Below are 27,426 nucleotides of genomic sequence, written 5' to 3'. Positions count from 1 at the left end.
TTCGATCCCCGCTCCCACCAGCCAAAATGTCGTTGTGTCCTTGGGCAAGACACTTCACCCTCCTTGCCTCCAGTGTGGCTCCACTGGTGTGTGAATGTGCATGAATGCTCCCGGTGATGGTCAGAGGGGCCGTAGGCGCGAAATGGCAGCCACACCTCTGTCAGTCTGCCCCAGGGCAGCTGTGGCTACAACACTAGCTTATCATCACCAAGTATGAATGAGAAGTGAATGAATAATGGACACACTGTAAGCGCTTTGAGTGTCTTGAAAGGCGCAGATAAATCCAATCCATTATTATTATATAAAGGAAAAAGGGTTCATATACTTTGATTGTAGTTCAAATATGGGGACTGCATATCGGTGACTAGCATGTGTGGGTTTCCTCCGGATACTCCGGTTTCTTCCCGAAGTCCAGAAAGATGGTTCATAGGTTTATTAGTGAATCTAAGTTGCCCTTAGGTGTGCAGGTGTGTGTGTGAGTGGGGCCCAAATGACAGTGGCGACATGTTCCCATGTTGCCCAACACTAGCTGAGTTGGCACCAGCAAACCCTGTAAACCCCAAAAGGGATGGATGGATGGATAGTAATTCAACTAGAAACAAGCATCAATGCTATTCCTCAGAAACAAACAAAGCATGAGGGCTAAAGACACCAAAAACACAATTTTAATGCAGTGAACAAATCTGTCCTTCCACTTCTTCCTTTCCTTAATCACTCTTTTGGTAACAACAGGCTGCTGAGGAAGACTCATTGAGTTCCTCGAAACCCCTTCATCAGGAATAAGCGGTGATTCCTTCCCACCCAGCCAAGTCTCTCCCCCCACCCTCTCTTAACTGACCCTGACTGAGAAAACGCATTCGAAGCGCTTCAGCGGTGTCTGTTCTTCCTGAATCCAGCTCGGTGTTCCTCTCCCTTCCTCTGAGACTGGGGCGCGCGGAGGAAAACCCAGACACCCGTCCGCCCTTCCGTCCGTCCTCGCTCCGCTCCGGCGACAGAACAAGCGCGCCAGGTGTCATGACGCACCGAAAAAATTGGCACCTGCTCCAACTTCTTTCCTGGACTCGGGCAGCATGCGCGCGCGCCGCCTGAGTCGACTTATGCCACGGTGGCTCGATCAAGCTGTTTCACACTTTGCGTCACCAGGACCGGATTCCCATCGCTGTCCTGTTGTCACCACCGATGATGTAATTGTTTCCTTTGGATGGATCTGCGCTCTGCTGCCTCCTTCTGCGTCGCATCTTTTAAAGTGAAAAGAGCCACCCTGCGCGCGCGCGCCTCCAGCCCCTTCAGCTCATGCTTCTGTGTGTGGACTCTTCAGCTTTTAGGTGTTCCTCAACTTCATCAACTTTTCTTGGAAGTGGCCGCTTTGCGCAAACGTGCGCTAAAGGTTAATAGCGCACGCATGAGATGAGAGGAAACATCAGTATGTGGAGTTCTTCCTGAGGATCGTGGATGTATGGAGAGGAGCAGCCCGAGGATGACTGGAGGATCCCGGGAGGCACCGGTTAACGTTTCTCCGGCGGTAGCAGCCAACGCGGAGGGCGAGGAAATTGAGGTTTTGGAAAGTACAGATGTCCTCCCCGTGGCTCCAGAGGATGTTGTAAGTCCCCATAAATTTATTTCCCAGAAAGGCCCTTCTTTCCAAAAGTATGTACAGGTTACCATATATGGAATTATTTTACAAAGTAACACAGCAAAATGTCAAGACTGAACTCATGACTGGAGTTTTAGGATCTAAAAATGCGCAAAGAAGCACAATGAGATTAGCTGCCTCTCTCAAAGCTGATTATTTTTTTTCATGTCACACTCATGGTTTCCTTCTACTCACAATGATCCTGCCTTTTAGTGATTCTCATTCCAATCATTGCTACAAAATTGAGCATCACCTCTAAACAGGTGCTCCTCTCCTCTTTGGCACCTCTTTCTATTTCCTTTTGCTCCTTCTCATACTCTCTTCTTCTCTTTCCTTGCCTCAGCAATGGAAGACTCTGTTTGACAAGGTATGTAGCTCATTCTAACCATCACCTGCTTGAAATGCTTTCTTACATGCATGCCTCATTAACTGGCATCTGTCTGTGTGAGCTAAAGTGAATCTCGACTTCATCTCTGTTCAATCAGAGCAACACATATGCCTTAAAGGGGGTGTGGACAATGAATGAAGTTTGAAGAAAAACATGAGTTTTTTGGTATGCTTTGCATGGCGTTTATGTGTCCCACTCAAACCTAACAAAACACAAATGGTTGGGTTTAGTTAGACCCAAGCCAACAAAAATTGTGTTTTTTATGTTTTTTAGCATGTTCTTGTAGCATTTTTCTCAAGATGGAGGATATATATAAGAAAATTAAGATTAAAATGGCATTTTTAATTATTTCTTTAATCAAATTATTGAAAATCAGGCTTGCATTGTGATGCATCCCCCTAGCTTCATGTATTGACTGTAAGCTAGCGGGAGAGCATGTAACAGATGGATGACGGGAAGTTAGGACACCCCCCCCCCCAACAACTCGGAGGCAAAATACTGATGAACTCTTGCCGTTCTGTAGGAAATATATGTCCTAGAAAGGATATGTTTTATATTTTACCTAAAAAACAGCATAAACATAACTAAAAGACCACTGGGGGCGCTTTAAATTAGATGAAAAAATGATCGGAGTGGGACTTTAAATATAAGGAACTAAGAAATTAAAAATACAACTTTTTCAGGCTGTCCTTAGGCAATAACATGCTCACAATCATTTCATCAAACTTTAAACTGTGAAAAAGTTGGAACTTGTTAAGCTGAGTTTTTTTTTCCAGCTGGACTTGCTGTTATTCTTTTCCCCTACAAACAAGCAGCTGTTACAACCCTTTGACTTTTTGATACTATGATTCCCAGTCAATGTGAATGAAAACTACTAACCCCAATGAAGGAGTGACATTTTTAGGTATGCCCTGCCTATCTGAACAGTCTGCTGTGCTGTCCTACAGCCATGTTTAGCTCACATATGCTTTTCCTGTGCTGATCCATCCTGCTCAAAGCTTCCTGCCAGATTCCAGAATGTTGAATGGAGATAATTATGAAGTGCTCTCTACTTTTTTTGTGTGCATCACAGCTAAAATCTGTTGAGCGTCTGTCTTGTGTGTAAACATAAGTGCCAGTATAATTTCATGAACTAAATGAACCAAATTCTATGGAGTGTGAGTCAAACAGTTGAGATGGAGGCCACCAATTTTAATTCAGTCTGATTACTCAATTGTGTTTTCAGATCAGAATCTTGCAGATTGCAGCTACTGTGCTGTGCCTGCTGGGTAACGATCACAATGTGGCATGCACTGAGGCCATATTTTTGCCCAAGTGAACTTAAGCGAAGGCGGATGGATGAAACAATATGATGTAGCTCATAGATAGTGACCCCCCCAATAATGCTGTTAGGATGATACATACTGCTAAATACACTGATCTACGATTCAGACATTTCTTATAAGACACACATGCGCACAAACCCCAGGAGAACAACAAAAAGTGGCTGATCATGCAAGCAGCAGGCTGGACTGACAGACGGCAAACGAACCCCCCTGCTATCACATGCACGCTTATGCATGCACAGTTCTAGTTGTGTGGGACTGCAACAGCACCTGCTTGGCCTGCACCCCCTACCCATTCTCTGTTGAGTTTAATTATATGTATTTATGTGTGTGCTCTTGGATTTTTGAGTCTGGGCCTCGTGTCAGACTCGTCTTGGTGGGAGGCGGGGGGGGGGGGGGGGGGGGGGGCACTGCCACTCCCAGGATTGTAGGCTGTGTGTGGGTGTGCGTGTGTGATGAGTCGTTTTCTATGGGTCGGCATTAAGTGGGCCTCTCAACCCGCTGGTCTCTATGTGTGCCGCACCGATTTGAGTTTCCTCAAGTAGGCGTCCTCCAGAAAAACTAAACAAAACATTCACTTGTCCAAATGGTGAGGTCGCCGCCTGCTCTGGCAGCAACAACTATCTTCTCTCTTTTATGCTCCCTTTCCCTCCCTTTCACAATATGTTAGTCCATTTGTCAAGAGGCTGACCTTGGAGACCCCTGGCTTCTGTGAGGCGACAAGAGAAATGATTAACCACTAAAGAGCAGGAAAAGCTGGGTTTTAATCCATCCTGCCATCCTGTGTTCGTACATGAGGGACAAAAGATAAATACTGCCAGAGACAAAGAACAAGGTCTGAGCTTTAATGTTTCTGTAGATGCACATCGCATAGCTGAATGCAGACAAGTCCAGCAAAAGGGTTGTAGTTGGTTGTAACAAACTTTATTTTCTGTGAAATGTTGAGATTTTCTTTTTTTAAGTTTGCACTCCATGGGTCTTTGAGAAAACCTCAAGGAAATGCCAGACAACGAGTGAAATGCAGACTCAATAGAGGATTTAACTGTTTAAAGACACCGATAAAGAACAGAAAAGTCTCAGAGGATCTTCATCCACCAGCTTCACAGGGGTGGATGAAATCAGAAGAAATTAACCTGATAAAAAACAGAAAATTATGAAAATAATGTTTCAGAAATGTCTTGACTGTAATCTCTCTTGTACAGCCAGTCCAACGAGACGAAAGAATGACAGGAACTTCAAACACGGTGGTGATTAGCAGCTGGAGGAAACTGCAGTGAAGCGGCTCAAAAGGCGTGCAGCTGACGGGAAAGTCTTGGGAATCCGAGAATTCCTGAGCGGAACGCTCTGTAGAAAGGAACAGGTTAAGGTCAAACATGGGAGGGAAAAATCCAAAAAGCATTTGAAATCTAAGATTGGTAATCCAAAGGGAAAGTCAAAGAATCCTGCAGAAGCAAAATACACAGCAAGAGGCAGTTTTAACCAAAACTTCTGGAGAATTAGCAATCGGTCACCCACAAAGAAACTTGAACCTGAACGTGGAAACAAGGATGGGCTGTGAGCAAACCAAAACAAACCGGTAAATAGACTATAAACTGGAGAGCTTAAATGGAGCATATCATAGGTGAACAGCTTGATCTTGATGAGAGGTGCAGAGCATGTGATGTGGCAAGCTGTGAAGGTCAAAAAACCAGGATAGTGGAGCGGGTCATAACAACACTCCTTAATTGTGTTTTCTTTCTCAATCATTGAAAGGGCTCATTCCATGTGTTTTAGGTTAACTGGTTTGATTTGATGTTTTTACAGTCTTTCAAGAGTATCTGAAACATTTGTGTCATGTGATCTTTAAATGAAATATTGACTTTTCCTTATTGAATTTTCTTTGTGAAAATATTTTTCTCTTTGTGGTGTTTTGACCAGCTTGCAGGTGCTGTTGTTTATTGTATCTGGTTTGATTGGACATAAACTATACTAAATGCAACACTACTATAGTATTGGGGAACCTGTGATGGCTGCATTGTTGTACAGTGATTGGAAGTCTCGCATAAAGTCCCTAGTTCAAAATCCGACAAGGTCCTCCGTGTGCAGGCCTGGGTTTTCTCCCTTTGTCCAAAAAAGGGCTTCTTAGGTTAATTGTTCATTCTAAATTGTTCCTACGTGTGAATGTGAGTGTGTGGGGTACAGGGTGCATCTCACCTTCATCCGACAGTGGACATGAGAGGCGCTGACAGACCCTTGACCCCAAAAGGAGTCATTGAGTTCATAAAAGGGGATGGAACCTGTAACTTCAACATTTGTCTTCAAGAAAGTAATTTTTTATTTTATTTATGTGGTTTGGGTGGGTTTTGGTTTTCTTATATCCACAATATTCTTTTTTTTTAATGTAAGCTTAGCCAGATTACTTCCTCTTCTTAATGTATCTGTGTTCACATTGCTGTAGAAGCACAACAAGGTTTACTTGCAAGTTAACCAAAACCGTCATTTTCAGGCAGATCAGAGTTTACTTCTGTAATGACCTGCTCAAAACGAAGCTGATGTTCCAGATCTAACAGCCTTAGTGTGAATGCGCCTGAAGATGACAGTAGCGTCACAAACTGCACAAAAACATACTTAGGTTGGAAATAGGAGCATGCTGTGTGTGACTTTAAACAGTTAGAAGTTTGGCCACAGAAATTCAGGTTTGCCTCTTACGGTCTGTTCACAGCCCTTTAGCTATATAGTTTATCATTTATGTTTTAAAGTTGTTACTACCTTTTTTTTGGTCAGAATTGAACTCAAATTTCAGTGAATTTTTTCTGCATTTTTCCCAAGCATCTAGGTGTCTTTTCGGTCCAAATTTCCTGCAAACACTTAAAAGCAAACCAAAGGCAAGATTAGTCCCAGATTCATCAATTAACTTAATTTTTGTTTGTTGTTATCAGTGACTTCGTATTTTCTGATTATTTGCATGACGAAGCCAGTAATCGATTCCTTGACATACTTTGTCCCATCTTGCACACAGAGCATGAGCATTTGTTCTCAGGTCCATGAAAAGGTGCGGTGGCACACCTGTGCAGGGAGGCAAGCCAGGTGGTCCATGCTTGAGAAATGGGCCCAACCCATCTAATATGCAGTTTGGGGTCAGCTGGACCTTGGCAAGAAACAATGAGTGTTTACTTATTCCTGAACCCCAGCAGCTTGGATCCTGTTTTGCCCCCTCCCCTAGTGTCACCGTTATCATATCCCACGTTACTCAGCACAATCACATTTGATTTTCAGGCCATCATGGAATCAAAGTGCTGAGCTGCTCTGCTCCTATTCTGTCCTCCCTCCTGTCCCTGGGGAGGATTTTGTTGCTGTGTAAGTGCTTCCCTCCTCTGTGTACAGGAAGTTAAGAGAGCAAACCTCAGGGTGCTTTGATTCATTTTTCCCTATTGCCTGACACAAACAAGAAGCTTTTGCACAGACACAGTTAACATGTAACAAAGCAGAGGGAATATTGTTCTGTGGTGAGCAGATGCTCTGCCCTCTGTCTCTGTTTCTTTGTAATTAAAGTGTCGACATCTGTTTTTCCCCCTGCCACACACAGTCACACCCTGACCATTACCAACATGTTATAGGGGGGATATTTTTATTAGCATCACTGGTTTATTAAACTTTAACAAGACAACTAAATGACTAAAGCAAATCCATAAAATAAAAAACAAACAAGTTTTAACTCTCAAAAATAACATCTAATTCCAAAGAAGAACCTCCATCTTCTTTGTTCTTCTTCAGCTTCTTGGCATATTTCTATTAACTCAAAGGTGTTACTCCAAAGAAATGTTAACATGATGATGTAACAGACTTCCCTGACCTCCAAACTTTCACCTCATGGTCATAAAAGCCAATCAATACGTCACACTTTGCATGATTGCACAAATCGTGTTTCTAGTTTGAGTGCATAAAATAAAAAAATTCTTAATATTAACTCCCAACAGAGTTTTTTTTTTATAAATTATTTGACTGTAGTATTTGCTATTGTTTTATATATCTAGTATTCCCCTCCTGTTATGACTATTTTCAGTTTCAAGTGTGATACAAAAATGGACCCAGCTAATCATTACAAGACAAATGTGGAGACCCTTGAAGGGTTTATTGATGGGATGTCTTTCCATGATGGGTCATTTTTACCCCCCCTAAAAAAAGTAACTGTTGACAGTGATATCATACAGTGATCAATGTAGGGTTAATTAGGCCGTTTCAATATTTGTGACCGTGTAATAAAAATAGATGTCATTTCTCATAGTTTTAGCTTCAATTTGTTTCCTATTCTCCACGGTTTTTCTCTCCTTTATTTATGTTATTTACAGTGCACTGATGTGCTCATCAGCCTAATTGGCTCCGACACATCCACAGATGGTGGGGTCACAGCTTGCTGACCCACACTCCAGTGACTGGCACCAGCTGAGTCTTGGGAATCGCCCAACAACAAGCAATGTGAAATAACTGAAGTGGCTAGTCGTCATTTAAGGATTTGTAGGACTAAATTTACACTTGACTTTATTCCAGTGAGAACTGCATGGGTGGTGTGCTGATGAAATAACAGGCAGCCCCAAAGATTTTTAAATGAAAGATTTAATCAGAGCATCATCTTTCCTAGCTTGTCTGCCTCTCTCCTGCTCATCTCTAAATAGATTTTCTTAATGAAAGGCACAGTTCCAGTTGGCGGAGTGTGAAAACGGGCTCTGCTTTTATGCAGAGGTAAAAATAACTATCTGTTGATCTGCGAATGAAAGAGGGAAGGTGCGTCAGTCTATCCGTAAGCAGGTACAGAGTGATATAAAGTCACAGCAGCTGGTCCATGAAACAGTCGATGATGGAGACTCTGAAAGATATTTTGTCCAAAACAAGATAATGGAAATAACATTAGGAAAAAATTAGCATTTTACAAAATTAAGTTAAATCAAGATGACTTGTAACCATGGAATTTGCTCAAATTCATGTGATTTTTTTGTTGTTGATTTTGTTAATTAACTCTACCTGACTGACAGAATGCTGGAAAAATGAAAAGTAATGTTGTTTCATGCAAATATTATAGACATACAACCCTAGACTACGAATTGGTATAAGCAGCCTGCGCCTCGAGGTTGGGGACCACTGGTTCAAAGGGCCAGGTGGAGGATAAAATAAACAATAGCCTCTTTTTTTACTGTGTATCTGTGAATCTTGGTAGGTACCAGGTCACATTCCTTCGTCATAGGCCAGACAAGTGAAGCACTGAAGATGCAGCGTTGAGCCAGTGTTTGCTTCATGCACCTGTGTGTTTCTTCATGAAGCCTTCCGCTACTACATTCGAGTTTTCCAAACGCTCAACACTGAAGTCAGCTTTTTCATACTCCTCTGTGATTCAAGTTTTATGGAGACAGATGGTACAGTGATGAGCTCTCATGACTATATGCCGTTTTATGGATATGTAATGTAAGCTGCTTTTTCAGTCTGTTCTCTGTTTGCTCCTCGATCTTTTCATCTTGCTCTGTGCTCAGCTGTCCGTGAAGCACTGTTCTAACAAGCTGCTTTCTTGGCATCTCCTCATTTATTCTTCCTTGTTTCCCTGGAGAGTTTGTAGTTCTGGGAGACTGTTGTGTAAACAAGAGAATGCAAGACACATATCTCAAAGGCAGTGGCAGTTTGTCCTGCTTCCTGTACACCCAAGCTAAACTTGGACTGTCGGTACTGCAGTCAATGATCTACTCTGATAGCTTCTTAAAACTTGCAGCATCCGTTTTCCTCGAGATTTAAAAAGTATTTCTTGTATTTCCCTTTATTCTCACTTCCTTCATTGTTGTCATGGTTACTTACATTTTGACCCGGTCAGGATGGCTGTGCAGATGCTCAAGGTTTGTGACGGTACTTTTTTCACCCACTCATAACTTCTTCGTGGTTCCGACCTTTCTGCTTCATCATAGACCGCCATGATGAAATCCACTGCAGTGACAAACCTGCATCACAGCACAAAAAAGCAAACTGGTGGAAACGAACGCCGCTTTGAATCCTTTTATCTCCCTGCTGTGATTGTTTTTGTTTGATGGTGGTGTTCCTGCTAAGTGTTGGTGTGTTTTCACAAAGGGGTAAGTTAAATACACTGCAGGCCACATGCTGCTCATTTCAAATATAGATGTATTCAGAGACGCCAGATGCTGCACATGGGACTCAGGGAGGAGGGTTCTCGACAAAGGAGGAGAATTGAACTGAGAAGAAGGCAGTCCCTCCTAAATGTGGGATTCACTTTTTATATCCCGCAGCAGTCCCAAACTGCAGAGACCTTTTTTTTCTCTCACAAGTCTTTCTTCCTGCACAAAATTTCGCCTCTGCCACATGCTTAAAAAAGTGAAAGTAATGATGACATCACAGTGAGGGAAACCATCAAAAAAATGAATGGGGCCAAAATCCCTTATGGGGCCTAAAACTTATTTCAAAATCCACCAACAAAACAAAAACCACATGTTTTGAGGCCATCTAAAGAAAGTTTTAAAATTATTATTTTCCCACAATACAGGAAAAGAAAACTTCTATAACCGCAACTGAAGTTTTGTTGACCTCAGAGAGAGACCGCCACCTTAATTTTCTATTAAAAATAAAAAAATAAAAAGCAACCTTAGCACAAGTTATAAATTTAAACGCCTCCCAACTCCTCGAACATCATTGGGAAGCTATTCGAGGGAAAAATGTTGCAATTAGTAGTTGTAGATTTTGAACTGCATTAACATGGCGAGCTTGCAAAAGTGTCGTTCCCCTGCTGCTCGTGCATTTTTTTCCAGGAATATTGTGAACATTTGATACATGAATTGTTGCCTCAAGCTGAACGAAACGTCATGACATATAATATAATCATATCAGGAAATCAATGATCTAACAATCATCACTGCTATATTCTTCAAAATGCTCATAAATGTAAAGAAAGCTTAAAATCATTTTTGTCTCTACATGTATTGCTCAACAATTTAAAGCTTAAAATAGTGCATGCTAACTTATTTGGCTCAACAGAGTTACTGAGATGTTCTTTTAAGCATGGATGCCGGAGCTCTTTGAGCACACAACTCTGTTCTGGCCCCTTAGAGGTCCTCTATTCTCTTTTGTGCCACAAGGCTGTAAAACATTATTTATTGCACCAATTTGGGGGGTTTCTGAGGAACCATTTGAATGGTTGAATGATTTGAAAGAGGTGAATAAGTATTACTTTAGATTTATGTAGTAAAAGGAGATTGCTTTCCTGCTAAATTAAGAATAAAAGATTTTCTCCTTGGACGTTCATCCTAAAAGTTTTTTTTTTTTTACTGGATTTAGGATGAAATTCATTATGTTCTCTTCCAAATATTTTACTTTGATTATTTATAGGTAATTAGTTCTGCCAAACAAATATCATCAAAAATAATCTAAGATCTCTACAGACTACTAAAGTAGTTGACACTGACATTTCAGGGATCTGTGCAGGTAATTTTAGAGAGGTGTTTTATCAGGTACTCTACTTCTTTGCAAACCACCTCTATATGGTGCAAACATGAAATAATTTTTCAATTTCTCTGCCTTTATATGATAAAGGTCATGAAGGAAAGTATGGAAACTGCAAAGAAAGACATTTTTTTAAGGTTTTCTTTGTTTTCATGCATTTTATGCAATAAAAAGGAACCCAGCATTTTCTGCCTTGTTTCCACACAAACATAGATATGAGCATTTAAAAATAGCTAAAATCTATTTATTAAAACAAAGTATTTTACTCATTTCTTCTTTAACAATATGACAGTATCCAAGAGGTGTGATGTTGTAAACACAAGGAATTTTAGGTTATAAAGTCATAACTGTGAGGATTCTGTGCTTGGCTTTTTGTGGTGTGTTTCGGCATGTTCTGTTTTCCTAGTCAGTCTCACCAGGATCAGGTTGATCATCCACAGCTTGTCTTCATGTAGTTTATTACCCTCAATGCATATAAATGTCTTGTTTTCAGTTCCTCAATGTTGGATCATCGGTTTTTTTTATGCCATCGTTTTATCATGGTTTGATCATGTTTCAGTTTTTTTATTAAATGCTTTATTTTCTGTCTCCATGCCTGGTCTCCTGCATTTAGGGTGCTCCATCACAAGTTTCGGATAAAAACTTTAAAGTAATTTGCACTGAGAAAATTGGCATTTCTTAAAATTTAAAAAAAGTTTTGATTTGGATATATGGAGCTCCGCGGGATGACCTAGAGACTCTGTTTTACTGAGTTTCTCAACCTAGTGTCCAACTCTCTGTGATGATTTTCAGTCATCTAGGTCATGTATTTTTGGATTCTTTTCTGTTGGAATTTGAATCTTCCATCAGAAGTTAGATGTGAAGAAACTTCTCAGATGAACAGCGAAACATCTATGAATTTTCCGAGTCCAGTTGCCCTGAAGAACAGAATCTTGTGATCTCTATAGTTATGTTCTCACATACAGCTCCTAGAATAACCCTGCAAACCTCCTGGGACAATGATTCTGACTTTGGTCATGTCTTTGGTAGAGCAGGAGCCAAGGTTGCTGGTTCAGAAGCTTATTGGGCTTCATGAGACATTCTCAGTGAAACTGCCTTTGTAATAAGCCTTGTCTCCTCAAGGGGAACTGATGCTGTGACCAGATACAAAAAGGATTAGGTTAATCTAGCATTTCTACAGGAAAGTCTCCTCAAGTAAGCTTTTCTTTGAAAAGGCTGTAGGTAACAGTGTTTGCTTAAGCTCAAAACATGTTGGGGATGCAAATGATGGCTCTTCAGTCAAGGTCAGGAGGACTGAGTGATGTGCGTGTCTGTGATTTCTATGTGAAAGCTGAGGTCTTATCTTGCCGTTATCTGGAGTTTTCCTATGAATTTCATTTTGAGTCTGTCACCTTAACCACATCAGATTTTTTTTTACTTAGAAGGAGCTGATGATTAAAAAAATGTAGAACTTCTTAAAGGTGACATTTATCAGAATTTTAACAGGAAGAAAAATAGTTGCTAATTTTATAAAATAATTTGTATAAATGAGGTGATCTAAACATATTTTGCTGCTATTAGCATATTTACTTGACTGTAAGTTTAAATATTTAAGAGCTCAGACAGAGCTGATCTTTTTTTGTTAGTTTGTAAAATCCCACTTGGTGAAATGTATATATTACTTCAATTTTGAATTTAAATCCTTACTACTTTGATGTCCAAGTTTTGATTTTTATTCTGTTCTGCCCTTTTGATTGTTCTATGTTTTAATAAACATGGATTTGAAAAAAACTAAATAGATTTCCCATATTTATTGGCCAAAACGCAACTTTTACATAGGAATAATAAAACAAAACATGTTATATTTACATTTAAAGGGTGTTTGACAGATCCCAGGTGCTGTTTGCAGTTTTTTGTGCAGTAATTTTCAGCAAGCTGATGTCAAACACCCTTTCAGGGAATGTCACATAATTGACGTTGGAGTTGGAGTTCATTGTGCTAGGTCATGTTTAGCAATCATATCAAATGCACAGACACTAAATAAAGCAGACACTGGGTCACCTCTTCCAGTCAGTTGCATTAACATACACTGAACTGTGCTTGGGCACAAAACAAAGTAATTGCACTGGGTAAATGACTTTGAGGGGGTCAAATGCATTAAGTGTGTGACATGGTGCCTAGTGTGAAGAGGTTTTGTAAATTACAGGATGAGCATCTCTGCTGCCAGAATATGTATGTCATTGAACTCAGAAAGTTAAAAACAAATATTTTATTGATAAAATTGATTAAAAAAAGATATTTCAACTGATCATGAAGCTTATAGGGTTACTCACTTTTGTTGCTAGGGGTTTGGCCATTGATGCCTGTAGTACCAGTTATTTTGAAAAAATAAATAAAAGTACAATTCTCTACAAGATGAACACTGACGTGTCAAAGATTCATTTCTGCAGTGTTGTCCCATAAAAAGATATAAATAAATATCAAAAGAAATGTAAGGGGTGTACTCACTTTTGTGATATACTGTGCATTTGAGATCTAGAGAAGTACCCAGATTTTCACTTTCCTCCCTAAAAAGAGCAAAATTAAATTAAAAAAACAACTTTTCTTGGCATTCAATATTATTTTAATTTTTTCCTCCATAAACAACACAGAAAACGTCCTGTTTTTCTAAATCTGTAATAAACACTAAACATACCACCATCATAAAAACTAACAAACTGTAAACCAGTTTTTTGTCAAAACAGGTAATTTTGGAAATCTTTTCTCAAACAACAATTATGTTGCTGCAAGAAAAAAGTCCTGACTTACAAATCAAAAGAAGTCCATCTCAGTAAGTCTCTGGAAGGATAGGGTTCTCTCTCAATGCTCTCTAAGGATTATAGGAATAGGATTATAGGTAAAGTTTTTTTTTTCCTACTGTCAGGGAGGTGGAGATGCTGACTGGATGACTGCTTGATTGTTGCTCATTGACAAAATCTCTTGCTTGCTAAATTGCCTCCACAGAGCACAGCGAGTGAAATGTCAGCGGTATATAATGTGATTCTTTTTGTACAGGAGGTGCTCTTGTGGAGCACTGACAGTTTAAAAGGTACCACCTGGTCCAGATGGCAGGTTTGAAAATGCTTCAGAGGTTTTTAAGCTCCCCCTTCATCGTCCCCTTTCAGCTCCCCATTTTTTGTATCCTCTCTTTCTAGCAGCCCAACCTAGGGTCCATTTGCCTGCTATTAGAGATCATAAATCTCTATGCTGAATGGCGCAGTCATCAGTGGTGCAGGGATTTGATGGTATTGTGGGGGGATGACCTGAGGGCAGGCCTGTGGCAAAGGAAGAGACTGAATAGCAGAGAAAAGACAGTCAGGAGATGGCTCATTATACAAATGTTTCTCTTTGCCTTTTGTTGCTTTCTTTCACTTTGCGGCGGGCCGTTTAACTTGTGTAACATTGAAAGGGAGCTTTTTGAATAGTTTGGCCTTTTGGGTTGGAGGGTTGGTGCCTGGATGTTAGGAGCAGCTTTGAGGAGAAAAGGTCACCAGAGTCCATCTTTGTCCCTGTGCTGACCTGCCAGTGCCCCTACACAATGAACCCTCTCTGCTGTGTAGGATGTTGATTTTTGTGCCTCATTCTGTAAATAAGCATACATGTGTTTGTTGTTTAGGGTCACAGTTTTAGCCTACACTCTGCATAACCCCTTACTGTTTGTCGTTCATTTATTTGACTTGAGTCCCGTCTCTCTTCTTTTTAGTGTTTTTGTTTTATTGTATTTTCATACTTGCAACATTTTGGTGTGTACACTTCTACGAGCAGCTACAGGGGGTAAAGTGTTTATTTGAACACATGCTAGAATGCCTGCTGTGGGCTATTCAGCTGTCTGCTGCAATTCCCTCTCCTCCTGGAGATGCCCTGGGGACAGAACAGCTCAATGTCCGTCCTTTAGTCCTCCCCTCATTCCTCCTTCTGTTCCCCGTCTGGCACAATCAATCCATATATTGCGTCATAGCAGATGATTTTCAAAAGTAAAACTTTTTGTCATTAAAATTTTTTCTTTAGTAATTCAGTAACAAAAAAAAACCTTTACAGTTCCGTTTACATTTTAAGGCAGCCTTTAGCTCCATCTTACCACGACCTCCAGCTCTCACTGGGGCAGGTGTCAGCTGAGAGGAAAACAGCTGGAATGAGAATCAGAACCTTAAGTCAGCTGAAAGTAAGCTAAATGTATTTTTCAAGTTAGGATTGAGTTTCCGGCAAAAGTGAAGTTATTCAAGTGGAAGGCTAGAGCGTGAGCAATGAAACAGCGTAGCATCTTCGGGATTTTGTCATATGATCAAGAATGAGTCAAAAGCGAGGTCTGAAATAATACTTTTTCCAATCAAGCAATTCAACTAAAATGTCCCGGTCATGTGGAATTACAGGTAATAACAGTTCGAGCTATACTAACTTTTATCACAAATCTATGATATTCTCTCTATTAGGTTGCATGTAGCCTCCAGAATTCTTTTGAATTGCCATCCATTATTACAGGTTTATTTGATTTAAACATCTTGGCATTGCTGTCCTTGGTGTATTGATTACTTGGTTCCTCAAATTGGCAGAACTACCCACCGTCAAAGTGGTGTTGGTTGTATTTTAGAAATCTCTGTCTGGAGAAATTTTATTCCCGAAAGGAAATTTTCAAAAACTTTTTCAGCCAAAAATAACAGAGGAACCATGAGTGTGTGTGCAAATCAATGACTGTACTGTCCATGAGTATGCAGTTCTCTTGTATGATGCTGCGTAATTGATCCAGGGAGGAAAGCAGCTCCGGTGTGCTGTAAGTTAGCAAAGATGATGATCAGACTTAGACGGAACACACTCCCTTTATCTAGTTTAGAGATTATCTGTTACTTATAGATCTTTTATTTGTAGTATGCCTGAAGGCTCATCATGACATATAGGTAAAGTTTTATGTATATTCATGCTTAATTTAGATGACTAGAAGGAAGATAAAGATGCGCTAAATTAGCCTGAGACTTGGGTTTTCCAATACAATCTGGTTCATGACATGTTTCCTTCTTTAGTATCAGAAACATGCAGCGTTCACAGTGGGAGTAAGAGCTATTAGGGAATTAAATTTAATATCTGACATATCTACAGAAATCTGGTCCAATGTTTTGATGGATAAACCCACCAAAGGCATGTCCACAACGACCAGCGTTGCCTGGTTACTGGCCAGTTGGCAAGGGAACAGTGATGGGCTGTGCTAATTTCTGACAGCTTCAAATGTCTGAGTTTATGTAGGACTGCATGAAGGGATGAACGAGGGCATCCAACTCAGAAGCGTGATTTTATTTGCAGAGGAAGAATTCAGGACCATCTCAAGTTCATTTTTAGATTAGTATAAAATGTGGGTTGTTAATGCTGTTTAAAACTACTAACATGAGTTTTCTGCAGCTTTTAATATGTTTTTAAGGTCTACATAAGTGAAAACAAATTCTATTGTGTATAAATTCACTTTGGTTTGGTAATCGTAGTTAAAACTGTTTGTTTAATAGTGAAGCTTGACATGCCAGAAGATGAAATAGGAAAACCTAAGCTGTGAATAAGTTAAAAGAGTTGCTTTTAGAAGCGTACATGCATGTCCCACTGCAGACAACAGGCCCAGGAGAGATCACTTCACTGGCAAAGATAAGGAAATAAAAGGGAAAGGAGCACAGGCTGAGGGAACAAAATGAGAGGAAGATAGATGAGTCACTGCTGCAAGCATGGACTGCTGGTCAGCTCCCTCTGTGAGAGACGATATGCCTAATCTCAGGGAATATAGGCTTACAAAAGATGCCATGCAGCTGAGGTTTCATTTTATGCCAGCTGATATTGAGACTGTTACTCTGCAGAATCCTCAACTTAGATGATGGAAAGAAGCTTTATTTCTTGCATCATTCTTGATTCACACAGCTGAACTGAAAAAGTTTACATCATGAACATTTTTTTGTTGATTACAGTGTGTATTTATAAGTTTATGCAATAAAAAAATGACTGCCTACCATATTTATATATGGTGTTTAATTCCTATATTTTTTAGTGAAGAGGTTCTTTGAATTCTGTCTAAAAAACATCAAACAAAGAAAGAGCTTATAATTAAAAACTGCACAAAAATATTAAATATTAGTTCTATAAGTTAAACACGTATTTTATCTTTATTTGGAAAGATTGTTTAGTTTTCTGTTTTTCATTTCACTTAAAATAAATCCCCTCTTATAATTTAATTTTGTGTTAAAATTATGTTTTTTTGAGAATTCCTAAATTATGTTTTGTTTATATGTTTAATTTGAAGCGCTGTTTTAAAGTTTGGGAATATTTTGCTGCACATTACACAGATTTAGGCTACTTTTATTTCCAAAAATACACAAAAACAATTTTACACAAAGAAAAATCCATAACAGAGAGCAAATTATTGAACATTTTCTTTTCTTTATTTGAGATTACAAAGAGAAATTTACTCTGAATTTCAGTATCAGACCTACAGTGCTTTACTTGAGTGCTTCTTAGCCTTCCGTTCAAAGCAAGGTGAATTGGGTTTGCTCTGTGTTCTCTAGTAATCACTTGTTCACATGAAAAAACCCAGGGAATAACAAGTTCAGATGCTCCATTGGTGGAACACTTGCAATCTCAGTCTATCACCAGCTTCCATGTGGAAAAGCAGCTCATTTTTAAGCACAAGAATCAAGGCAAAGCAGCAAAGGTGGTGAGGAAATGTCAGAAGTGCTGTTTAATAAAGAGTGCCATAAAATAGCTGTGTCGTAGCAAACAGGGTTGCTGCTCAGCATGAAGATCTCGTTGCTGTGTTACTGCTGTGTCAGGCTTGTCTGACTATCTTTGTTGGTGTTCATAATATAGTTGTAATTATACTACGCAAGCAGTGGGGTTAGTGGCCCCTGAGAATACCCTGGTGACATTTTTCAGTACATTTAAATCAACCTTAAATTTTAATCTCTTTTATTTTATTTTTTCCTAAATATTGGCATTTATGTTTTAGGACGTATAAAGACTAAGTGAATTTCATCATTTTGTTTTCTTTTAGAAACTAACTAAGACTTTGGGTTTCAATGTAGAGCAGATATGATGAGGTCAGTGCAAAAGTGCAAATCACAACATTATAAAATTAAAAAGAAAAAAAAACTCCAATAGGAGCACAATACATCTTGTGATATGATGACTTTTGTAAAATAAAAAGGCTTGTTGAGGTCATCTCCACCCTGGTCTTTAAGCTGTACACTCAGCTTTTTTTTAGATGCAACCACTGAACTGGACCAAGTGTGACATCAACATCCACAGATAACAGTTTACTTTTGTCTTCAACCAAATGGAGTCACTTCAGGCCTTTTTATTCTTCTCACAATGCGGTCGTCACCATGTTGGAGCAAGACGACATCAGTGACTGCTCCGATTCAGTCTGAGTCAACGTTTCTATGGCAACCACTCTTGCCAATCAGAGGGGAGCTTGTTGGAAGTCCACACCCCTACCACTAAAAGCGGACTCTGGAGAATGTCTCAATCAAACATTCAGAACGTTCAATGTGGGAACCAAATGCAGTTTATGACTTGAATAACTTGCAATACATAAAAACATATATAATCACATCAGGATTAGCAAGAACATGCTAAAAACAGGTAGCAGAGCAGGAATGGTTATTCTGACAAATATAATAACTGTTTATTTCTCAATAGAATTCCATAGGGTTCTGGCTTCTTGGAACCAGTGGGTACTTCCTGTTTGAATGCGAGGAAGGGGGAGTCACGTGATTCCAGGATATGAAGAACAAAAAACTCCTGATCTAGAGTTGATCTGCAGCAGCTTTCATCTTTTGATTGCTTAGTGCAGAGAACACAACAAAAATTCATCAGTGTAATCTGTTTATTCCTCATTGAGACTGTTTTTAAACATTTAAGACAATTTGGCCTTTTTGGAATGATCTGGACTGACGTGGATGAAAAAAATTATTAGTTTTTTCTTTTTTTTGTGTAGTGCTTTGAGACAGCCTTGGCTGTGAATAAAAGAGTTTTTGACTTTTAATTAGTGCATTAATGCTACTTTCCAGATGCTTTAAGAATGTTTTTAAAAACCAAAAAACGGAGCCATGTAAATTCTTTGTCTGTCTGGAGAAAATAAAATATATATATAGGAAATAAAATTTTATTTTGATAACAGTCAAACTTTTATCTTAATTAACAGCTTTATAAAAAAATTACTCTAATGATGACTGATATGAAAACACTTTAAAATTAAATATCTATTTGTTATTTTCCCGTTAACATGGTTTGAATTTAGATGTTTAAAGTGAGCTTTTATTATAGAACAACATATAACATTTCATATGACCCCAGATTTAATGATGACTAATGTTTTTCCCAGAAAGGCCTATTTTTTAAATTTTACTTCCTGTTTTCATATCAGAAATTCTCTGTACCGGTAATTTTGTTAAAAAAAAAAGTATTTACATGTATTTCTGTTTTATATGAAGAAAAAAGTATCCCATTGCAGTAACATTTCCATCAAATAGTTAATTTGCATTTAATGTTGTTTGGGGGGCCCAAGTCTGGGTCTCCCTATGCTGGTCCTCAGCCCGGATAAAATACAGGGTTGTGTCAGGAAAGGCATCTCACGTAAGAATCATCGCCAAACCACCTGTACGAATCAGTGAAAGCTGTATCCCTGTGACGACCCCTGAAATGATATGCCAAAAGGCCAACAAAAACTATGAGGGCTCAAAGAAGACCGTTTGATTGGTTGGCCCTCACATATTTTCACCTCACCAAATCTGACCCTTTTGGAATTTTGGAAACCAAAAACAGAAGTTTTGATCCAAATTTGAAAGTAAAAGTTGATCCTCTTGTTTCCACTTTGCATCTCTCTTCAACCCCACTCCCTTTCCCAATCTGGACCCCTGAACTTTGAGCAGGGGTTGTTTATAGCTGCATTACCAGACACCGTTGTGGCATTTTGGGGGCTATTACAGGACTTGTCATTACATTAGTCATGTCTCTGAAGTGTGGCGATGTGGGCAGAGTGGTGGTTGGGCCGGCGGGGGCCGTGACATGCATGGCGAGCTGGTCTTTATGCGAGCCAGACGGCTGACCTTTTCCTGCAGCATCCTCCATGACAGGAGGGTTGATGTCTGAGTAATTAATGGTCTGAAACCATGGTGGCTTACCACATCCCTCCCTTCTGCAACATGTCACACTCTGCTGTCATCGTGTCACTGAGCTGCTGGGTGGCACCGGGGAAGGATTTCACTGGATGGAGCAAGAGGGTATTGGATTTGCCAATCTATGTTTCATTTTAAAGTCTACTCATAATTAGTCTAAGTTTTCCATTGAGACCTTTTGAAGGATTGTCAGCTTCACAGCCATTCTAGATGGCATCATTTCTTTTGCCTAATAATAGCTGGGATCAGCATCAGCAGACAGTAAAAGGAAAGAAACCCTCGGCTTGTACAGATACTGCCACATCATTTTCTTTTCATGCTGCCAAAATCCCTGCTTTTTTTCTCTTTGTAAATTTTTTTTTTTCTGTCTGACACAACAGTTAAGCAGCTTTCCTGTTTATTGACTGGTAGACCATCAACAAGTGTGGGATTGAGCTGTGAGCTGTCAGCACCAGGCTGCAGTAAAGACAGCATCTGTTTACATAAGAACGCCCGCCTCTTGAAGTTGTCTTATGAGTAAAAGTCATTACACCTACAAACTGTCATTGTGTAAAGATTCCCCAACTTTATTAAGATTATCTACTTTATAAGTAAACTCTATGTAAAAGTTGACAGAAAATTTGGGTGATTAAATATATTATTTTTTAGAACACATAGGTCTTCTAACTGCCTCCTTACAGGTAGAGAAGCTTGAGATATGTCTATGAAGACTCTCTGAGCTGTGCATTTAATCCAAAATGCACAGCGGGAATAAGCTATTGCTGCATTTTCTGCCCAAATCCTAAAAATGCTGAAAATGCACTTTTGCCCCCCAAACTGTGTGTCACATACTCAGTTTTGGAAAAATGGCATCCCTGAAAAGATGTTGTTTAATTTTTTTCATTGATGTGCTCCTTTTTCTTCCTTTCTAAAAACCAGATGATGGGAAACAATGTATCTGGACACCAAAATGCTTTCCATTAGGCTACAAGTTCAGCTCCTGTCTGGTCCTCCAACACATCATCACTTCCCACAATTATACACTTATCATTAGTGTACTTTAAAAATGAAATTCTTTGAATGAGCATAAAAGTTTTTACAGTTATCAAAATAAAACTGTACCTCAATTCATGACAACTTCACTGTGGTTAAACATCTGAATATTAGAAAATACATGTAAGCATGTAAACTAATTGTAGTTTTTTTTAGGTGTGGTAGTGCTGCATCTTCTTGATATGTTTTGGTCTTGTGAGGTGTTTGGAAACTTTAGCTTTGGATTTGATTTTTCTTTTTCTTTTTTTTGGGGTTAAATAGATCTAGATATTTAATGAAGTTGTGACAGCTGTTCTACAAATATCCCTAAAGTCCAGTGTCAGAACATTTGTGATTGTCAAATATTTTGGTATGTAAAATTTTTGTCACATCATTGAAAAATTTAAAGAATTGCTAACAAACCTGTTGTATATTAATCACAGCCACGTCTGTGCAAACTCAAGGCCAACTTACATGAAATTGACACAATGGATTACACTTAAAGCAGAAATTTTAAAAGGTCAAATAAGGATAACAGCAGTTTTGATTGCTAGAATAAATTAAAATCTCTGGAGAATGAATAAGTGTGTAAAAGCAAATACAAGACAATGTGGCTCTTTGTGTGGCCACGTTGTGTTTTGTTAAATATTTTGATGCTAGACCAAAAAAACAAACAACAAAAAGAAACCCATCCAACAACTATATTCTGGAGGTTGACACTGGTCACACTAATAATGAGTTAGGGGATGGAGAATGCCATGTATTGGCAGATTGTGCCCACAGAGGTTTTTAAATGTAATCACGGTTGCAAATTATTCACATTTAATTTGTGTTTGAGCAGTCAGATCTTTTGGAATGAAGTCACTGACCATGGAGGAAATTTGTGAACTTTCCTTTGCTTAAAAGGTTCAACATGGTGTAGTGGTTAACACTGTCACCTTTAATCAGCAAGGCTCTGGTTCAAGTGTCAGCTGGGTCTTTTAGATTAGATAGATTAAATTTGCTCTCATTGTCATTGTCCACTGTACAATGAAAGTGGAGCATCACCATTTCACTGCAAGAATAACAAAATAATGAAATATAAAATTAAATAAATCAGTATGTACAACATATACAAGTGTGCTTTCAGTTTTATTTATAAAGCCCAATATTATAACACAGTTGTCTCAACGAGCTTCACTAATTGTGCAAAACATAAAATCAGGTTTAAAATACAATGGTTGATTGCTGAACTAAATTAAACAAACTAACCTAACTGGGCCTCCCTGCCCTTAGAACCTCCTTCTCGGAGGGAAGGAGGATCATGCTCTTCCCATGTTTTAATGGGATTTGTCCAGCTTTGCTCCACAGTCCAAAAATATGTTTCATATGCTGTCTAGTGAGTCAGAATTGTCTTAGGAGTAAGTGTGCATGTGGCCCTATGATGAACTGACAAATGGATCAAGATGTAGCCCATCTTGGCTGAAGTAGCTGAGATAGGCCCCTATGATTCTGCACAAGACAAAGTGGGAATAGAAGGTGAACAGGTAGATGCTTAAAAGGTCTATTTTTCCATTTTGAGCTTTATCGGACTTTATTTAGACTCATGCTGACACCTCACTGATGCCAACTTGATAAGTTCTCAGTTATTTTCTTTTGTTTACCAACAAATTTTGTTCAGCGTGATGTCAACTGGTCATCACGCTCTCCTCCTTTCCTGCTGAATGTCTGCAAAGCTGTCATCTCCAGTCAGCCTGAACTAGTCCTCTGAATGGTGGCGAGTCTTGTCTCTGGCAGTTGATGAGCTCCAACACCACTTACAGTGGCCGCTGGCTCTGCTAATGCCCTCATTCAACTGCGTCTGCTGTTTTGACAAATGGATGTGTGAGGCAGAAGGAGAGAAAAAAAATGAACTGCCATGGAGGCGGGAATGATATTTCTCAAGACCCCCCGTTCCCCCTCCCCGGTATCAGGGGTACATGAAAAGCCTGATTAACATGAGAAGCCGTGTGTTTGTGTGTGTGAGAGTGCTTTTTTCTATTGCAGCCCCTGGTTTTGCCTGTCCTCCTTCAGCATAATTAGCAGGGAAAGTAATGAGCTTTAACAAGGCTGGCTTTTTATTAGAACTGCTAATTGCTCCCTGCCAAGTCAATACTGGGGAGGCGAGGGGAAGCAGACCGTATGGGTTCTTTTGTAATTGTGGACATAAACTAATGAGCCATAACAGCGAAACCACTTGCCTGGTATTGAGTGCGTCCTCTTCACGCTAAAACAACCCTGACCCACTACTTCAGGTTTCCTGCAGTGACTGGCATCAACTCCACTGGAGCAAATTCTTGCAGGTCATGCATTTTAGGATGTAATCTGGCTATTTGCAGAGCATTCAGATCTTTTTGATTTGTTCGTAAAGTAAAAAAAAAAAAACTTGTCCTGCAGAGTTGCATCACTATGGAATATAAACTTGATTTACTCATTTTACACACTTTTTTTTAAAACAGAAACAAGGTTTTCCAGTAGAATAATGTTACAATCATTTTTTTAAATTGTTTGATATCAATAATTCTCAAGATGCAACATCTTACGATTGCTCTGTTTTAAATAGGAATCCTCAAGTGCTTTGTGTATAAATTTCGATGAATCTCTTACTCAACTGTGTGCTCTTGAGCTTTTGAGCATTTATGCATCTCTGAGAGCGTCTACCATAAATGGTCAGGCCTAACTATTATTTCTCCTAACTTTGTTGTCTTTGCTTAGAGTTCAGACCGATCTTTGAAGATAAAAATCCCTCTGATCCCTATAATTTTTGACTGGCGCCAAGGCCGGATATAGAGATGTGCAAGTGAGAGCAATGTCCCCCCCCAAATGCCATGACCATCCCCTTAAATCAAAATTAAATAAAGAAATAAAAATTATTTCAAGCGAAAAAACAACAACAAAAAAATTCAAAAGCAAAAATAAAAAGAATCATTAGGATGGACAGATGGACAAATAGACAGACATAAAAAGAAAAAGATAGATGAATGCAGCCTCAACGGGGCACAAACTAGTAGGGGCTCGGAGAAAAATGAAACCCAAAACTTTGCTTGATAACCACAAAGCAGATTTGGCCTGGAGCCATTTTATACCAATGGACTTAGCAAAGACGGACGACATGACCTGGTCTACAAGGAGCTGCTGGTTATGTTCACAAGTCCTACAAACTGTAGATGCTGCTCACCACCTTGTTATTTTGAACAGAATTTTGCCTGATAGCCTTTGATGTGGCAACAGCTTAGAACCATCAGTGCTTTTACATCACAACCATTTTTTTAGATAGATCAACGCTGTTGCTTTGGAAATGAAAAACACAGATTTAAATAGGAATCCAAATAAAGCCAAGTTGCTTTGGTGTTACTTTTCAGTCCTTATAAAATAATATGCACTAAGACCATGTATGATGTTGTTAATAATAATTTATTTCAGACATATACTTTAAAAAGACAGATCGCACAAAATAAAAAGTAAAAGATACAATAAATATCTGAAAAAAAGCGAGAAGAAGCCGTACAAGAAGACCAATTCTATGAATACAATCAGTTCAGCCTCTATCTATAATAGTCCTTTTCCCTCTCTGATGAGGACACATTCAGTTTGATACCCATATACAAGCTTAAATACAAGTATAAATGGCATATACTTATATAGCGCTTTTCTACCTACAAGGCCCAAAGCGCTTTACAGTCACAGGCCCATTTACCCAGTCACACACACATTCACACACTCGCGCCAACCTGCGTAGTATCTTAGCTGTTCCTAGCACTGCGCTTTTCTGGACTGAGAGGTCTGAGGTCTTTCCAGGTATCTGTTGTAGCCACTCCTCCAGCTTGGGGGTTACTGCCCCGAGTGCTCTAATTACCTCAGGCACCACCGTCACCTTCACTTTCCAGGCTTTCTCCAGTTCTTCTCTGAGTCCCTGGTATTTCTCCAGTTTCTCATGTTCCTTCTTCCTGATGTTCCCATCGCTTGGCACTGCCACGGCCACCACAACGGCTTTCCTCTGTTCTTTATCCACCACTACAATGTCTGGTTGGTTCGCCATTACCATCCTATCAGTCTGGATCTGGAAGTCCCACAGGATCTTTGCCCTCTCATTCTCTACCACCTTCGGAGGTTTTTCCCATTTTGGTTTTTCCCATATATATATATATATATATATATATATATATATATATATATATATATATATATATATATATATATATATATATATATATATATATATATATATATATATATATATATTTATCTTTAAATAAATAACGTTGGTGTATTGTATGACAGAAAATTTTTGTGCTGGGACCTCAAGAATGGGAGAAGAGAACTGTGCAGCCAAATACTTATCAATTAAAGCAAAAAAGAAAGTTTCAGTTTTTTATGTGGTCTGACAAGTCCATGACACAGTACAGGTACAAGAATATTCATAATTAGTGGAAGGCACAGGAATGTTACGTAAGGGACAAGGCTGTGGCAGCCTGAACCGTCCAACACTTCGAAGGCCATTATCCCGCTTATGCCATGGTCATTTATACACAAAAAAAATATTCAACCGGTTTTTAGTACTTTATCCTTGTTATTTTCTTGGTTTAGATCGCTTCTTTCACAAAAAGCGGAGTATTTGTTCACGTTACCGCTCCAACCTCCGATCTCGACTGCAGCAGCAAAGGAAAGCGATGTGTTAAATTAAATAAAGCATCAGTTCCAAGAGAAAGTTCACCTCTTGCCGCTTGTTTTTGGCCAGATGATGAAGATAAAGTACACTTTAAAGAAGACAGCACAGGGATATAAAACATTTCAGCTATGAGTATGGAACTTCTTTTTTAGGCGTGCCGTCACTATGGTTTATCACTTTTTAATGCACACCCAGCAGCCAATCAGAATCAAAAACTCCACAGGAAGATAGTAAATAGCGTGATAAACCATTGAACTGCAGAAAAGAAGCTTGGGTTCCATGAAATGTCATTTTCAGTTTTGAATTACAAAGTTCAAACACCAAAGAGTTTAGGAAAGAGTTTTGGAGAGTTTCTGATTCTCACTACATCCTTTTAGAAACTGGATTCAACTTTGAGATGAAATCAATAAAAGGAAGCATAATGGTACATGAATGTTTGACCTTTAGAAAACAGACCGCATCACATAACAGCCAGTTTTCTCTGCTGTTTAACAGATCAAGCTGGGAGTCATTTTCAATCCACATCAAAATAGCTGCTCTGTAGTACATGCATTAAGACCGAGGTAGATTCAGATAGAAATTATTGTTTGACGACAATGTGCTTCTTACATAGCAGGTTTTTTTCAATCAGCCTTTCTTCTGTCTGTTGTTCTGCTCCAGTCTAGATTTAATCATAATTGTGACATCCCAAATAACTCCAGTCTTGCATATTTCAGTCTTGCTTCAATGTCGTTTCCTGGAGATTTACTGGGGGCTTCAGTTATACTTTTAAGTGTGTAACAGCGGACAGGAAAGGACAGTAATCTCTGTTCGTCATTGCCTCCCCATGAGACAGATCACACTGAATGCAGCTTAATGAATTTGTCGTGCTTGCTATTACATGAATTTTTAGAACTGGATCATTTTCGGTGGTAAAATTACATGACGTTATTGGAATGAAACACTCATTTCCTGCTTCGTCAGACGTGTTTAACCTGTTCAATCACTGTCAGGGTCACTGGGCTACTGGAGCCTATTCCAACCACTGTTGGGCAAAGACAGGGCGTCAGTCTGTCATAGGGCCACACAATCACATGCACACATTCACACCAAGAAACAATTTAGAATCTTCAATCAACCCTTGACACATGTTTTTTGGCTGTGGGAGGAAGCTGGAGGGCCAGAAGGAAACTCACGCATGCACAAGGAGAACATGCAAACTCTACACGGAAAGATCCCAGCCAGGATTTGAACCAGGGGCTTTGACATACAATAGGAACAAACCTATTCATGGCTTTGTAAAAGGCGTTCGCTAACAGGATCCTCCTGGTGGCCGTTTTCAAGTACTTTGTTGTTGTTTTGCTAAGTCCTATAATACGAAGCTTTATGAACTTGCTCATAAGATGCTTTGGAGATACTGTTCTGTTTAGAGAAACCGTTTCTTTTCTCCTGGCTCTTTATGCAAATGTAAACTCAGGAAACAGCTATGTTACTCACACGAACAGCAAACCCACTTCATCCTTAATATTCAGCTTCATGAAAATGAGGCTGAAGACAAAAACCCTTGCATTGTGTCCAATCTGCACCCCCATCCTTTACCAACCCCCCCTCACACATACCACACCACAACCACCTTCTGCTGTTTTTCTCCTCAGCACTGATAGGCTGCTTAGAAGGCTTTAGTATCCTTCTGCCTGTGGATGCTGTATGGCTTTGTGTCAGGATTTGTGTGTCCATGTGTGTATGCTCGTTTTAATCTGAGGGATTTGTCTTGATGT

At 39.3% G+C, this 27,426-nt stretch overlaps 1 protein-coding gene across 2 annotated transcripts in view; it reads left to right on the top strand.

The window, feature by feature from the left end:
* The first annotated feature begins 281 nt into the window (after positions 1–281).
* Positions 282–27,426, top strand: part of rhbdl3 (rhomboid like 3) — a 53,312-nt gene continuing 26,167 nt past the window's right edge. The window contains exons 1-2 of one of the 2 annotated variants that reach the window (XM_011473923.3): positions 282–1,600; positions 1,977–2,000. In XM_011473923.3, coding sequence (XP_011472225.1) covers positions 1,457–1,600; positions 1,977–2,000 — 168 coding nt within the window. In that variant the 5' untranslated portion in view covers positions 282–1,456. The remainder of the gene's footprint in view (positions 1,601–1,976; positions 2,001–27,426) is intronic. The other variant, XM_023955471.1, reaches the window with a different exon arrangement.

The sequence above is a fragment of the Oryzias latipes genome, chromosome 1 (genome assembly GCF_002234675.1).
Source record: "Oryzias latipes chromosome 1, ASM223467v1".
Taxonomy (NCBI): domain Eukaryota; kingdom Metazoa; phylum Chordata; class Actinopteri; order Beloniformes; family Adrianichthyidae; genus Oryzias; species Oryzias latipes.
Note: the sequence above shows the minus strand (reverse complement) of the source record. Positions and strands in the feature narration are given on the sequence as shown.